At 41.3% G+C, this 15,452-nt stretch overlaps 1 protein-coding gene across 1 annotated transcript in view; it reads right to left on the bottom strand.

Annotated features, from left to right (window-relative positions):
- Window positions 1-15,452, bottom strand: part of LOC121872044 — an 82,213-nt gene that overhangs the window by 45,798 nt on the left and 20,963 nt on the right. Inside the window, exons 2-4 of the mRNA XM_042374709.1 lie at window positions 13,128-13,277; window positions 8,510-8,698; window positions 4,971-5,108 (exon numbers count right to left, since the gene is read on the bottom strand). Of these exons, the coding sequence (XP_042230643.1) occupies window positions 4,971-5,108; window positions 8,510-8,698; window positions 13,128-13,163 (363 nt within the window). The 5' untranslated portion in view covers window positions 13,164-13,277. The remainder of the gene's footprint in view (window positions 1-4,970; window positions 5,109-8,509; window positions 8,699-13,127; window positions 13,278-15,452) is intronic.

Genomic DNA, 15,452 nt, shown 5'->3' with positions numbered 1-15,452 from the left:
TTGTTGACATGCAGTTACTGCAAAGGCGACGTCTGATGTAAATGGTGTGGGTCTGGGCTTAACAGCATTTAAGATGATGCAGAATGTGGTAAAACATGAAGGCTCTTGCTGGTATTGCCCTGACTGCAAAATCAAAGTAAACGAGATGTTTGAAGATCACGGGAGAAAAAGATACTTGGAGACAATAAGAGAGGAAGCTAAATCCATGTTGGTTCCCAAGCTGGAGCAGGTTGAGAAAGAGATCCACACTAAGGCTGGGGAAGTAGCTGACAGAAAAGAGGAAGTACAGTAGTTCAGAGGAGCGATGCTCAGGTTGCAGCAGGGTCACAAAAGGTGACGGAGAGTAATGCAGCTAGGGACTCTGCAGAAGTGTGTTGAAGAGCTGACAACTAGTAGACCTAATGATATACTTTACTTTTACTTTTATCCTCTTCACCACTGATCAGCTCGTTAGCCGCTTGGACGATCAGTTACATCTCTGTTATGCACTGTTGGCAAGTACTGGGCATGCACCGGCTCCTGAATGTACCTAAACCTGCTCCAGTGTTGGTCAAGTCTGGTCTTGGAAGAGCTCACACTCGGTGCTGTCACAACACTTTCTGGCAGATTGTTCCAAGAGTTCACAACTCTCACTCCGAAAAAGTTTGCCCTCACAGTTTTCTGGATTTGCGGCTTCTTCAACCTTGAGCTGTGACCCCTTGTGGGGCGAGCATCCGCCAGCTCCAGGTAAGGACACTCGACTGAGTAGTGCCCCTTGAGATGCTTGTACACCTCAATTAGGTCGCCCCTTGCCTGTCTGTAGTATAAGCTAGGCAAGTTCAGGCGCTCCAATCTCTCAGGGTAGTTGAGGTGCCGAAGTGCAGGCACCAGTCTGGTGGCCCTCCTTTGAACATTTTCAACCAACTGACAGTCCCTAGCATATCTCGGGGACCAGACGGGGTGACAGTACTCCAGATGGGGAAGCACTTCACTCTTGAAGATCGTTGCGAGGGACGGACCGTCTAGATATCTGAACGACCTTCTTGTAAGACTTTATAATTAATGCCTGATTTACCTTCTTCTCGCAATCGCCCGAGAACTTCAGCTCATTGTCAACAAACACACCTAAGTCCTTCTCACATTCAGTCTCAAATAGTGCAGTTTCTTCATCCCGTTGGGACGTACAATACGCCTCCTTACCGTTGGTACGTCCCAGGTGCATCCTCTTACACTTCGTGACATTGAATCTCAGCAGCTATTTCTCCGACCATTCTTGAAGCTCACAAAGATCCTTCTGCAGCTTTTCACAGTCCGCTTGGTTCCTGATTTCCCAAAATAACTTGGCATCATCCGCAAACATTTGTATGGAGGAGTGTACAGCGTCAGGCATGTCATTTATGAAACAAACAAACAACAGCAGGCCCAATACACTGCCCTGTGGTACCCCGCTTGAGACAGGTACAGATGATGATTTCGTGCCATTAACCACCATTAATGGAAACATTCCAAGCACAGGAACAACATACAGTAATTGTGTTCGAAGTCCCTGAGAGCCAGTCGGAGGAAGCTGAAACTAGAAAAACTCACAATAAGTTGAAAATTCAGAATATTTGTGGTGAGGCTCTGAAGTTATCAGCTCCCACTCAGGATGTGAGGAGGCTGGGATAAAGGCAGGAGGACAAGCCCCGCCCCCTCAGGATCACACTAGTGAGTGAGTGAGCAAGGAGCGATACATTTCAGGGTATATTCATAAACCCAGATCGCACGGTAATGCAGAGGGAACAGCACATAAAACTCCTTGAGTGATTGAAGCAGACGGGGTAGGAATCGATGAGGAGCTGGGACAGACGCACTTGGGTTATATACAGGGGGAATGTAGTGGAAGCAAGTGCACCAGTTCAGAGCCAGGGGGCAGTGGGACACCCCCATGCGCTCTACCTCCCACCCAGGAGGCGGCGAGTGCCATGTAAATAATGTCATCTCTGATCACACCCCACAAAACACAAGGGATACAGTAAACGAGGCAGCTACCGAGACATTACCGAGGAAAATTTTCGGCTTGAAAGTCATGTACACTAATACTGACACGTTCCTTGACAAGACAGCGGAGTTTGAAAAACTACTGAGGGTACATCAACCTGATATGCTGTAGTAGGTGTTGTAAAACTGTTGTACAAGAACAGGAGAATCGAACCGGAGGAATGCGAGTTCAAAATAGATGGATATGACTCATTTACGAACGTTTCATAAGAAATTTGCAAGAGGGGTGTGGTTATCTATGCTTAGAGAGACCTTAGAGCCAGCCAGCTGAGAGTGCAGGGAGAGGATGTTAGAAGAATCAAAGTGGTGTAAAATTAAACTGAAAGGGAGAGACTTATTCATTGTGGGATGTATCTACAGATCCCCAAGATATAGCATATTAAACCAAAGGAACTTAACAGCCTTAATTGACAATGAAACGACGCTAAACACAAGCCACCTCCCTGTCATGGAGGATTTTAATTATGGCGACATCGACTGGAGAAATGAGTCTATGCCAAACGACCTAAATAAACAAGCCACTCTTTGTAGAAACTCTGAGAGATAATTTTCTATTCCAACAGGTTAAAGATCCAACTCACTACAGAGGGGAGCAAAGACCCAAACCACTGGACCTCATTATAACTAATGAGGAGGGTACGGTGACAAATCTGGAACACCTAGCCCCAGTTGGCACCAGCCACCACGTAACATTGTCCTTCAAATTTAACTGTTACTTGATTCATGAAAAAACCAGGTTCAGGTTCAAACATTACAAAGGAAATTACAACAGGGTGGGGGAGGAAATGAGAAGTATACACTGGCCTGATTTATTTAGGAATAAGAACACAGATATTACGCTGAATATCATAGCCAGTAAAGTTAACCATTTGATCGAGAAATATATACCCAAGACCAAACTCAGTGCCTCCAGGAATACAAGAGACCGCTACACATGAACCATGCGGCGGTCGACAAAGTTAAGAAAACACAGGATTTTGAGGCGTGGGTTAGAATAAATGATAAGCAGGACAGGAGGATGTAGCCACATCCAGGAACCAAGCAAAGTCAGAGTGTAGAAAGGCTGAAAAATAGTTCCAGAGGCAGATTGCAAGTAAGGTCAAGTCAAACCTAATGACTTTTTACCACTACGTAAAGTCAAAATTAAAAACACGAGTAGGCATATCGGACCTGAGGATTGAAGATGGTAGTTATGCATTTTCTGACGAGGATAAGACGGAGGCATTGATCAAATTATTTTCCTGGAAGGGTACTGGATTTGGGGAAGTGTCCTAGCATGACTTTCTGCATGACTGTTAACAATGTGTGGTGATAAATGGTATGAAATCATCCTGTGTACCTGTGACAAGCGGGATACCACAGGGCAGTGTATTGGGCCCTTTGATGTTTGTTTGTTTCATAAATGATATGCCAGAAGCTGTACATCACTATACAAACGTTTGCAGACAATGCCAAGTTATTTAGGAAAATTAAGAACCAAACAGACTGTGAAGAGCTACAGAAAGATCTTTATGAGATTCACGAATGGTCAAAGAAATGGCTGCTAAGATTCAATGTCACGAAGTGCAAAATGATGCACCTGGGACGCATCAACAGTAAGGAGGCGTATCGCATGTTCCAACGGGACGAAGAAACTGCATTATTTGAGACCGAATCTGAAAAGGACCTGAATCTGTATGTCAACAATGAACTTAAGTTCTCGGGCCATTGTGAGAAGGTGAATCAGGCAACGAAATTAGTAGGTCTTTTATGAAGGTCGTTTAGATACCTGGATGGTCCGTCGCTCGCCACAATCTTCAAGAGTGAGGCGTTTCCTTGTCTGGAGTACTGTCACCCCATCTGGTTCCTGAGGTATGTTAGAGACTGTCAATTGATTGAAAATGTTCAAAGTAGGTCCACCAGATTGGTGCCTACTCTACGGAACCTCAGTTATCCAGAGAGACTAGAATGCCTGCAACTACCTTGCTTACACTAGACAGGCGAGAGGCGACCTAATCGAAGTTTATGAGCATGTAAGGGGGCTGTGACCCCACAAGGGGTCACAGCTCAAGGTTGTAGAAGCCACAAGCCCAGAAAACTGTGAGGGAAAACTTTTTCGGAGTGAGAATTGTGAACTCTTGGAACCATCAGCCACTGAGCGTTGTGACGACACCAAGTGTGAGCTCATTCAAGACCAGGCTTGACCAACACTGGAGCAGGTACCGATATATTCAAGAGCCAGTACATACCCAATACTTGCCAACAGTGCATAACAGAGACGTGACCGACCGCCCAAGTGGCTAACGAGCCGATCAGCAGCGAAGAGGATAAAAGCAAAAAAAAAAGATTCTGTGGAGAGAATGGAGTAAATATGGTAGAGAGGAGAGCTTGGGGTAGGACAAGAATGACATGGGAAGAGGTTATGAGAAATGATCTGAGATAAAAACACAACAAGAAAGGTTCCAAGAGACTGCAGCTTGGAGAGCTGCCATCAGGTAATCAAGCCTAACCCACAAAAGCAGGGTAAATAACTGTAAAAGAGTGATGATGGTGATAAAAAAATTTTAGTCTGAATATTTGCCATACACATTTTCTCATCAAGAAACAAATCATAATAAAAATAACTTTTATCTGGTCATATGCTATACCATGCTGAATTATTGTGACTTCCTGAGAAAGAAAATTAAAAAAAATCAAATGGCTCTCTGTCCCTGACATGACATTACCAATAGGACTGGGGTTTAGTCAAAATGGGTCTCAAGCCTGAACTAAACCTCGTCATAATAGGCTCTAAACTAACTACAGTACAGTATAAGGATTAGGCCAACTTCTAATAAGATTCATTCCAATTGGGCCTCAGTCATAACATATCCAAATCTTTAAGGAACTCAGTGGCAGCGGCAAAGTCAGGTTAGGCCTTATTTATGTAGGCCCATTTGACCTACAACCAAATAATATGATAGTGGACTGACCATAAGAGTGTCATTAAGTTTGTGGTTTTCACACTGAAGGTTGTAAAGCTTCCTGGCAGTGGCTCTGTGACGACCCACCTCCGCCTGTACTTGCTGCTTCAGGGATTTCTCTATCACACCTGAGCGTCGCTGCAGCTCCTGTAACAACAAACATGTGGTTACAAATATTAATGTGATAGTGGAGCTGAAAAATAGTGATGTAAAAGATTATTTTATTATAGTAAATATAATTTCAACACATGTGGTCATGGGCGTCAGTAAGGGAAGAAATACTGACACTGATAATTTGTACTTAAAAGTACACTAAACAAGACTACATAAGTGATCACAAGTGTCAGTGTTGTTTTGATACTGAAAAAGTGTGTTGGAGATCATTAGGGTTTAAAGGTATAATATGTTAGTATGGTTCTACTCGTGTGGCTGATTTTAAGTGAAAGAAATAATGTCAAATAATGTAACTGTTTTATAGTATATTCAATACACAGCAGTTGCAAGTACTTTTACTTTTATCCTCTTCACCAAAGTTCGGCTCGTTAGCCACTTGGGCGGTCGGTCACAGCTCTGTTACACACTGCTGGCAAGTGCATAAGAAACATAAGAACATTAGGAGTCTGCAATAGGCCGGTTGGCCTTTGCATGGCAGCTCCTGTCGAGAGTTCCTACCACTCTCTATCATCCATGAATCTATCTAGCCTCCTTTTTCAATTTTCCAGCGTTCCAGCACTTCGTACAAAGTTGCTAAGCTTTTTCCACTCGCCCACCACCCTATTTGTGAACCAGTTCCTTCCTATCTCCCTCCTAAACCTAAACTTATCCAACTTAAATCCGTTGCTACGAATCCTATCCTGCTCGAATATTATAAGAACTTTATCTATATCTCCTTTATTGATTCCTTTCACCCACTTAATTACTTCTATCCTATCTCCCCACACTCTTCGTCTTTCTAGGGAATGCAAGTTTAGTTTCTTTAACCTATCTTGATAAGGAAAGTTTCTAAGTCCCGGAATCATTTTCGTCATTCTTCGCTGCACCGACTCCAGTGAATTGATATTCATTCTATAATAAGGGCACCAGAACAGAACAGCATAATCGAGGTGCGGCCTGACTAGTGCAAGATATAGTTGCAATAAGACCTCTGCACTCTTATCACTTACACTTCTAGATATAAAACCTAATACTCTCTTTGCCTTATTTCGAACATTAACGCACTGTTTTCTAGGCCGTAGGTCCGGGCTTACAAGTACCCCTAAGTCTCTTTCACAAGTCGACTTCTCTAGGTTGATGTTGTTAAGGCTGTGTACATTGACAGTATTTGTTCTTCCAATATTAAGTATGCTGCACTTGCTGGTGTTGAATTTCATTTGCCATTTTTCTGACCACTCCTGCAGTTTATTTAAATCCTCCTGTAGTGCATTTGCATCCTGCCCTGAATTAATCTGCTGCCTTATTTTGGTGTCATCCGCAAGCTTGCTTATGTCACTGCTGATCCCAGTATCTAGATCGTTTATGTAGATTATGAACAAAAGTGGGCCCAGTACTGACCCCTGGGGAACCCCCACTGGTTACACAGCCCCACTCAGATGTAACACCATCTATGCTGACCCTCTGTGTTCTATCGGTGAGCCACGATTTTATCCAATTTAAAACTTTCCCTTCAATACCATGAGCCTTAACTTTTATCAGAAGCCTCTGATGTGCAGTACTCTGTCAAACGCTTTGCTAAAGTCTAAGTAAATAACATCGTAATTTTCGTCATTATCTACTACCTCGAAGACTTTCCTAAAAAACGTCATCAGATTTGTTAGAAAAGATTTTTCCTTTGTAAATCCACTTTGAGAGTCGTAGATTAATTTGTTTTTCTAAATGCGATAGGATGGTATTTGCTATAATTGATTCAAGACATTTCCCCACTACTGACGTCAAACAAATTGGCCGGTAATTTGACGCTGATGCTCTGTCTCCCTTTTTGCATATGGGTACTACATATGCCTGTTTTCACAAGTCTGGCACAACTCCCGTGTCTAATGATTTAGTAAATATATTTACAAGGGGTCCGCTAATTTGTTTCTTACACTCTTTCAAAACTCGAGGGAGAATTTCATCCGGCCCTGGGGATTTTGTCTTCTTTAATTTATTTATCTTCTTAAGACCATCCTCTTTTCTGATAGTGATATTCCTTAATTTCTCTTCTTCATTTCCCCTAAATATTAGTTCCACCTCTGGAATTTCCTCGTGAATTTCTTCTGTGAAAACTGATAAGAAGTAGCTGTTTAATGCTTTGCTTATTTCCTCACTATCGTCGATCACTTCCCCTCTCTCTGACTTTAAAGGTCCCACTTTGTCCTTGACCTTTGTCCTATATACCTGGAAAAATCCCTTGGGATTCGCCTTGGATTCTCTTGCTATCCTGATTTCGTAGTCTCTCTTTGCCTTCCTTACATTTATCTTAACATTCCTAGATAGTTCATTATACCTATCTCTGAGATGCTCCTCCCCTTCCTTTAACTTCTTATAAATTCCTTTCTTTATTCCTATGTCATATATAAGTTTTTTGGTCATCCACCTTGGCTCATTCTTATTTGACCTAATTTTTCAATCTGGTATATTTTGTTCTTGTGCTTTACGTAGTATATATCATAGTCATGATCAATTGTTGTGTCGCCTGTGACCTCACCCGTTCCTACATGTCTTAGAATGAAATGCAAAGTTCCCAAAGGTAATACTGTACAGAACAATTTATGGAATGACACTTAATACTGTATGTGACATTAAAACTAAGTTAAGCAAGTGTAAGAAGAGGAAGTATTACATGCCGGGCAAAAGATGTCATGAGTGAGAGGTCCAAAATATATGTGGGATTGTGTCAGTGGTGTGAGGTAGTGAACCAATTTCTCATTATTTAAATATTCCTTCACATTTATACCCTGCACTGCATTTACATTTATAATGTGAAAATTCCTTGCCATTGCATTTACAAGATGAAATTCCCTAATTTCTTCACCCTTTCACTTACTAGACAAAACTCCATAAATTCTACAGGTTTTTGTTTTAGAAATTCTGCACCTGGTCATTTACAGAGTGAAACATGAAGTAGCCTTATAAGGCCCTCAACCTAAAACAAACTTTTTGCCATGATGGAAAAACTTATTTAAGTTAAAAGTTTAGGCTCCCCAAATTACCAGGTAACTTCCTATTTTGACGACCTTTTTTACTGCTATTTATATTTTCTTGTAAATTATTTGTTCACCTTTTTACAGTAATTAACGCCATTAAATACAGTACCTGAGTTAATTCTTCACCTTTCAATTTACAGGATGAAACACCTGAGTTATTTAATCAACTTTCTTGATCAGAAGATACACGTAGTCAGTAACGTACTCACTCCAAAATGTATCTTTATGATGAAGTCTGATGAATTACAAAATGAACACGGTGACTCCTGTTGTCTTGGTAAGATTGTCAAAATCCTTCCTCAGTTCTGTCATAATTATTCTCTTACACCAAATCGTAAAGATACATTTTGGACCGAATGTATGTACCTCTATTTGCTTCTCCTTTTCCTGCAGTGTCTGGGTGGCGGCACTCAGCTTTTTGTTTAGTTCATCACGCTCTGGCAGGTTCCTCTTGCGGCTTAGCTCTCGTAGGCGGGTCACCTCCTCCGTCAGCTTGTTGATACGCGAGTCTGTCACCTTTAACTTCTCCGTGTTTCGACGGTTCATCTCCGTTGACTGACACATATGCAATAAAAAATACAACACACATATATAATACAGTAATACAATATACAGGTACAGTATCTCAAAAAGTATCTGTCCACACTCTTGTGTGAAACACTATCAAGCTATTTTTTTAAACACTCCAGGCAGCAAGTCCGAAGAGCAATCCCGAATGTCGGGTTAAGTTTTAGTAACCTGACAAATGGATTCGTCAAACTCCATTAGCAGATTGTACATTCAGGTTACCATTTAGTAACCACAATGCCACAACTAGGGAGGGTTGGTAGGCCTGGGCAAGATAAATGTAAACAAATCAGCTTGATCTGTGGTGTCAAATTTGAATGCTGAAGCACAAGTGGTGGTTGTAAAGCTTCTTTTTCAAGAAACACAAAAGAGAACACTAAAAGACATGATAAAAGAGCACAAAACTGTACTGTACTGTACAGCTTTTCCTCTTAATGGAGAATATAAAATCATAGTACAGTACTGTACTGTATTTTCTATAATTTTTTATGCTTTAACTGTTCCTTCAGTTCTTGTAAAGACAATTAGATTATTATTTCATATGCATTGTGATATTGTTCATTTATTGTATACTCCTACCTATGACAATTAGTCCTTTGCTTGCCTTGAAATGCACCAGAAGTATTCTGTTACATCCATTTACAATTATTTTTATTTCTTGTCACCCCTGGAAATAAGGTGTGCAGTTAGCAACTACTGTAAATTAGTACCTAACTATTATAGTTCAGTACTGTACCTAACTACAAGAAAACCCCCAATGTATTCCTAAAACAAATGAAATCAGTTCACAAAGAAAAAATCCTTCTTAACTACTATAAACTAGGACCTAACTAATGTAATTTAGTACCTAATTACTGTAATTTAGCACCTATCACATTAAGAAGTGAATGGGATATAAACTTAGTACATTACCTTAAGGTACCATGGGTTTTATATAGTGAGAAAGTGGTGTAAGAAAAGAATATTTGTGTTTGTGAATATTGGCGGAGTGAACGCTGGTGTAGCTAGAGATACCTGTATGTACAATACTGAGAGATTGGCGCGCCTGAACTTGCCCAGCTTATACTACAGACGGGCAAGGGGTGACCTAATTGAGGTGTATATGCATCTCAAGGGGCACTACTCAGTCGAGTCTCCTTACTTGGAGCTGGCGGACGCTCGCCCCACACAAGGGGTCACAGCTCAAGATTGAAGAAGCCGCAAGTCCAGAATACTGTGAGGGCAAACTTTTTCTGGGTGAGAGTTGTGAACTCTTGGAACAATCTACCAGAGAGTGTTGTGAAGGCACCGAGTATGAGCTCTTTCAAGACAAGACTTGACCAACACTGGAGCGGGTTCAGGTACATTCAGGAGCCGATGCATGCCCAGTATTTGCCAACAGTGCGTAACAGAGACGTGACCGATCGCCCAAACGGCTAACGTGCCGATCAGTGGTGAAGAGGATAAAAGTAAAAAAAAAAGTAAGAATTAAGACAAAATTGGCAGTACAGTACAATACTGTAGAATTAATATGCCTGCCCCATGCTTTATGAAATTATCAGGAATATTGCCAGTTAATTATATTACAGCATGTTATTTTAGTTTGCAAAATAAACTAAATTATTTTGAATTCAGAAAAGTTTTGCAGTACTGTACAATATAATAATTAATTGTTCAGTGTGTAGTGGACTTCTCCCCTACAACTGCGTATCCGCATTCCGATGCTACCTTATCCTAGCAACCAAACGAGCGGCGTCACCAGATGTTACCACCTTCCCTAGCAACGGAACCAAAGACCGGCGACTTTCTCGGGTTTTCCCAACATGACTCATAGATGACTCACGGCTGCTGGGTATATAAGCTCTGTCTCTCCATTGAGATTCATTCGGGCCTCACTTCTACAACACGCAACACCTCCTCCTCCGCCGCTGCCTGGCGGCCCTCGCCTCTCCTCCGCCTGCCTGGCGGTCCTCGCTCCCGCCGGCGGGCATGGCGACCCACCAGCTGTCCTTCTCTGAGCTTCCTCACCATCAACTCTCATTCTGGCCATTCTTCTTGAACACGCAACACCTACTCCAGCAAGCTCCACGCTGTTAGCATTCATTCAACCAGGAGGCCAGCAACAGGCAACATCTTCTCTAATGAAGCTCCTGCACATCTACCTCCTACAACACGCTACTCACCTACTCACCGAACGTCTCTACTGAGCAGCTCCTCATCACACGGCACCCCCAGCACCAGACTGTCTATCATATAACTTATATTATACAAGAAAACCACCTTAGAGTTTCCATCCATCCTGAGTGCTAGACAACATTATACCACGAATTCCTACAAGTGTTTTACTATATGATCTTCTATCAATTTAATTTGTTCCTAGTAAGTAATTCATCATATCAAAATTGTAATTCTTGGTCTTTTTAAATTAAATTCAAGTATAATTTAGTGTTTTGTCTTTATCTGCCTTATGTACTGTACTGTATTGTACTATAAGGACATAACTTGGTATATTGGTAATTTTTCGTGGTTTTTTCATTTGTATTTATTCATTTTTTATTTTTGTGGTTTTATAAATTAAAGATATTTATGTCATGATTTAATATACGGTACAGTAGTGTCTTATCATTAATTAATTAAGACACTTTTTCCAGCCCTAATTATACTTTATTTTTTTACTTTTATCCTCTTCACCACTGATCGGCTCGTTAGTCGCTTGGGCGATCAGTCACGTACCCTAACCTAACAAGCACTGGTAGTACTTCTGTAAGCACCTCCAGAACAACAACCCAAACAGTGAAATATAGATTGGAAAAAAATTATTCAAGGTAATTATCAGCGTCGGTCTCACAGGTGACACTTGTTGTATACTATTACTTCAACAATCCACCAAATGCTAGATAAATTTGAGAGAAGCGCGATAGGTAGACAAATTCGGAGTTGAAGGTAAACGTCACGAGGGGTACATGCCGGGGTCTTAAAAATACATACATTTTCGTCAGAATTGGTTATTAGGACATTAAAATATTGTTTTCTTTATTTTCTCATTTTAATATTCATACCCGTATATTGTATTTCAGAGACTTTCTTTTCATACATAACTAGTTAGAACTTTCGGGATAAGTCTTCGGGTGCCTACCCACACACGAAGACTTAATTAATATGATGTTCGACTACTAAATGTAGTAGGATCAATACCCAGGGACATCATGAGTTGCATGTAGCATTTTGGAAGTTATCGGACCCATCCTGGCAGATACTTTTTTGAGATACTGTACATTAATACAATATGAAATAATACAACAAATATAAAATAATACAACATACTTATAAGCTAATAAGATATTAGTAAAAAAATATGTACTGTATTAACTAATGTGTATGGTAATAATAATATGGGGACTAATATGTGTATGGAATTAATAATAAGGGAGTCAATGTGTCTACAGTAATATTATAGGGATCAGTGCTTTCCCAATAACCTCAGAAGCTTCCAGTACTATCAAAAGTCATCTACTGTACCACCTTCTGGAAGCTCCAATACCTCTTGGAATCCACCAAGCCACTGTGGAAGTTCCAGAGCCTTCTGTAAGTCGCCAATATACCGCAGTGGTAGCGATTCCTGTTCACACGCAGAGGTACAGGGTTCGATTCCCGACAAGTGCGGTAATGTTTGTTTATGGAAGTCCGCATGCTATATGGACTGATGAGATATATATGTAGCCTTGTGTTTCCTAGCTGGATTCGGTAAAATGCTACTCTGACCACATAGTTGGCACGGGCAATCCTCAATGGAGGTTCACGGCGCTTAAAAAGCACGATGAACAGGCTTTGTGTGGAATATAACAAAAGCTAGAAATGCCATTGCTGTCCTTATGGCGCGGTGGTAGCGATCCCAGTTCACACGCAGAGGTCCAGGGTTCGATTCCCAAGGAACTCTGCTTGATAACTACTGTATGTCTGATCATGCCCAGCAGTTGATTTGGGGGAATATTTTGAGATACATATCTAGAGAAACCTATGTACTCCTAAGGTGGGACCGAAGGTGATCCTGGTGCATCAGGTTCAAGAATATAAATTCCCCCCCTCCCAAGGTTAGCACAAGCCAATTATAACTGCATTTATTATAAGTGTTAAAGAGATGGTTCAAATTTTCCAATTCTTGTGAATATCATCATCGAATACCCTCAGGAATGATTTATGGCAAGAAGTGGGAACTTGCCAACACGTTCTTTAGGGCGACCATGGAAGCTGCACCACGTCAGAGGGGGGCACCTACCTGGCCTACCCTCTATACCAAGTTAACCTCTATAGCCTCTATTACAGAAGGTTATGTTTGTCTAGGTTTAGTTCAATTAGTTTTACTTAGATTTGGTTTATTTGGTAGATTTAAGGACACTCACACACACACTAACATAGATGCCGTAGAAGCAGGACCTACCCGACGAAGTTTCTCCTGTAGGACGTTGATCTCCATCTTGTGAGCCTCAATGATGTGTGGCAGCTCGGTCTTGGTGTCCTGGTAGCGGGTGAGGGTCGCCTCCTGCCTCTTGCCTACGCGGACCAGCAGCCTGTTCTGCTCCTCCAACTCCTATTACGAAAAACCGACGTTAAATATGCACTGTCAAATGTAGGGTATGGTTCGGTTTGGTTAGTCTAAGTTAGGCTAAGTTAGTTATGTTGGTTTAGGTAAAGTTAGTTTACGGTAGTTTGTGAAAGGAGAGGTTAGGTAAGGTTAAGTCAGGTTACGTTAGTTTAGGAATAATTAGGCTAGGTTAGAAAGGTCAACTAATAAACTAAAAACAAACACAGAACGAAAATAATCGGTGGATGAATACAAAGATGACTACTGTACTCCCTCTCTCTAATATTATATATATATATATATATATATATATATATATATATATATATATATATATATATATATATATATATATATATATATATATATATATATATATATATATATATATATATATATATATAGCCTGTTCAACGAGCTTATGGTACAGTGAACCTCTAATGGGGACTACCAGTATCACGTAGGTGGTTAGAGTAACGTTTTACCAAATCCGGCTTCGAAATACGAGGATCCATATATATATTTCATTAGCCCGATAAACACGCCGACTTCTACATACATACATAATTTCGTATTATACTTTTGTAAATTAGGTATTTTGATTGTTTTCAGCAAGTTATTTGGGCAAATTTAGTGAAATTTTCGTGTATATACTGATGTATTAATTATGCAAGAATATTATACAATGTATTGCAGCATTTATGTTCTGATTTACTTCTTATCGTAAAGGCCAGTCCACACGATCGAGCAATGCCCGTTACCGGGCAAAATTGGCCGGCAAACCAGCGGATTGCCCGTGCCCGTCGTTGAGCGAAATCATGGTCCGCCTGCCTGGTGGTTTGCTGCCTGATATGGAGAGACGACTCTGCCAGACAAACGATAAAACCGGAAAACCGATATCCCTATAATATTGTCATTAATATTCAACATTACACAAGCCTGCAATACAAGACAAGTGTTATTATTGGAACCTCACGTGACTCAAAAACAGCTGATCACTACGCCACCGCTGACCTCGGGGGTCGGGTCCTCAAGTCGGTGAGGTGTGAACAGAGATACTGACAGAACGTACGCTAGCACTTTGTAAAACCTGAGTTAAGTACTGCAAATGTGATACATATATGTTCCCAGCTCGGTCCAGATGTCCAGTGTATAACCAAATAAGCTTATGCAATGTACATTATTGGCATGACAATAAACGGGAGATTGTTTATGTATTATGTAATGAGGACATTCGTGTGTGTTCTTCGTTCCTGCCGCTCTCCTCACTCCAGTCCCATAGCTTCCTGTCTATGTATATCATAATTCTCACATCATTCAATGAATTTTTATCTACTACAAATCTCACCTGCAAGTAATCTTCCTTGAGTACTTCATACATGGCTTGACAAGTTGCAGGTATTATGCAAGACAAACTTTGTTTTGATATCCTCGTTCTATACTGAAGTGACGTGTAGGTGCACCCAGTTGAAAGATATATGAGCGTTGCCTCTAGACGAGCCTCTGCAAATATACTCTCCCTCAAATTGGTATCCTGTTTTTTTATATATGGTTCCACTTTCGCTAGAAGTTTGGGGTCCATTCTCATGTAATTGGTGAAGTCTTGCTCATGTCCATCTTGCAGTTCACGTAAAATCGTGGCATGACTTCCCAATACTTTTCTTCGACCTAACCACTCTTTGCACCATTCCCTTTTCTGCATTTGGTTCTTGTTTTTGCACATAGCAGCAATTATTATAGTACACAACGCTATGCTCTTCGCTTTAACTGTCCGGCGATTATTCCTGCGACACACCATGGTGATCGTACCGCACCCGCCACTGCCGACCACCTACTAGCTACCGGCGCCCGACTATGACTGCTGCCAACCACCCCCGTGTGTACAACAACACACAGGCTTTGCCCGGTAAACGGGCAAAGCCCGCCGGGCACTGCTCGATCGTGTGGACGGGGCTTAAGCCTCGATCAGAGTAGAACGTTCTAGAATCTCCCAGGCGTCTCTGGGTTATTCTAGGATGTTCGAGAAGCGTCTGACGAGGCGTACATAACCGGGAGCGGGTTGCCTTGGAGTAAGTTCTCCGCAAGGTGGATAGCCCACCTGCTGTCAACCTCCTATATTTCCCACTTCTGAATTTTACCTTGTACTGTACCCTTCTTATACCCTCAGAGCTAATGTACTCT

This window comes from Homarus americanus, unplaced genomic scaffold (assembly GCF_018991925.1).
Source record: "Homarus americanus isolate GMGI-L3 unplaced genomic scaffold, GMGI_Hamer_2.0 scaffold51476, whole genome shotgun sequence".
Taxonomy (NCBI): Eukaryota; Metazoa; Arthropoda; class Malacostraca; order Decapoda; family Nephropidae; genus Homarus; species Homarus americanus.
This window is presented reverse-complemented; position numbering and strand designations above follow the sequence as displayed.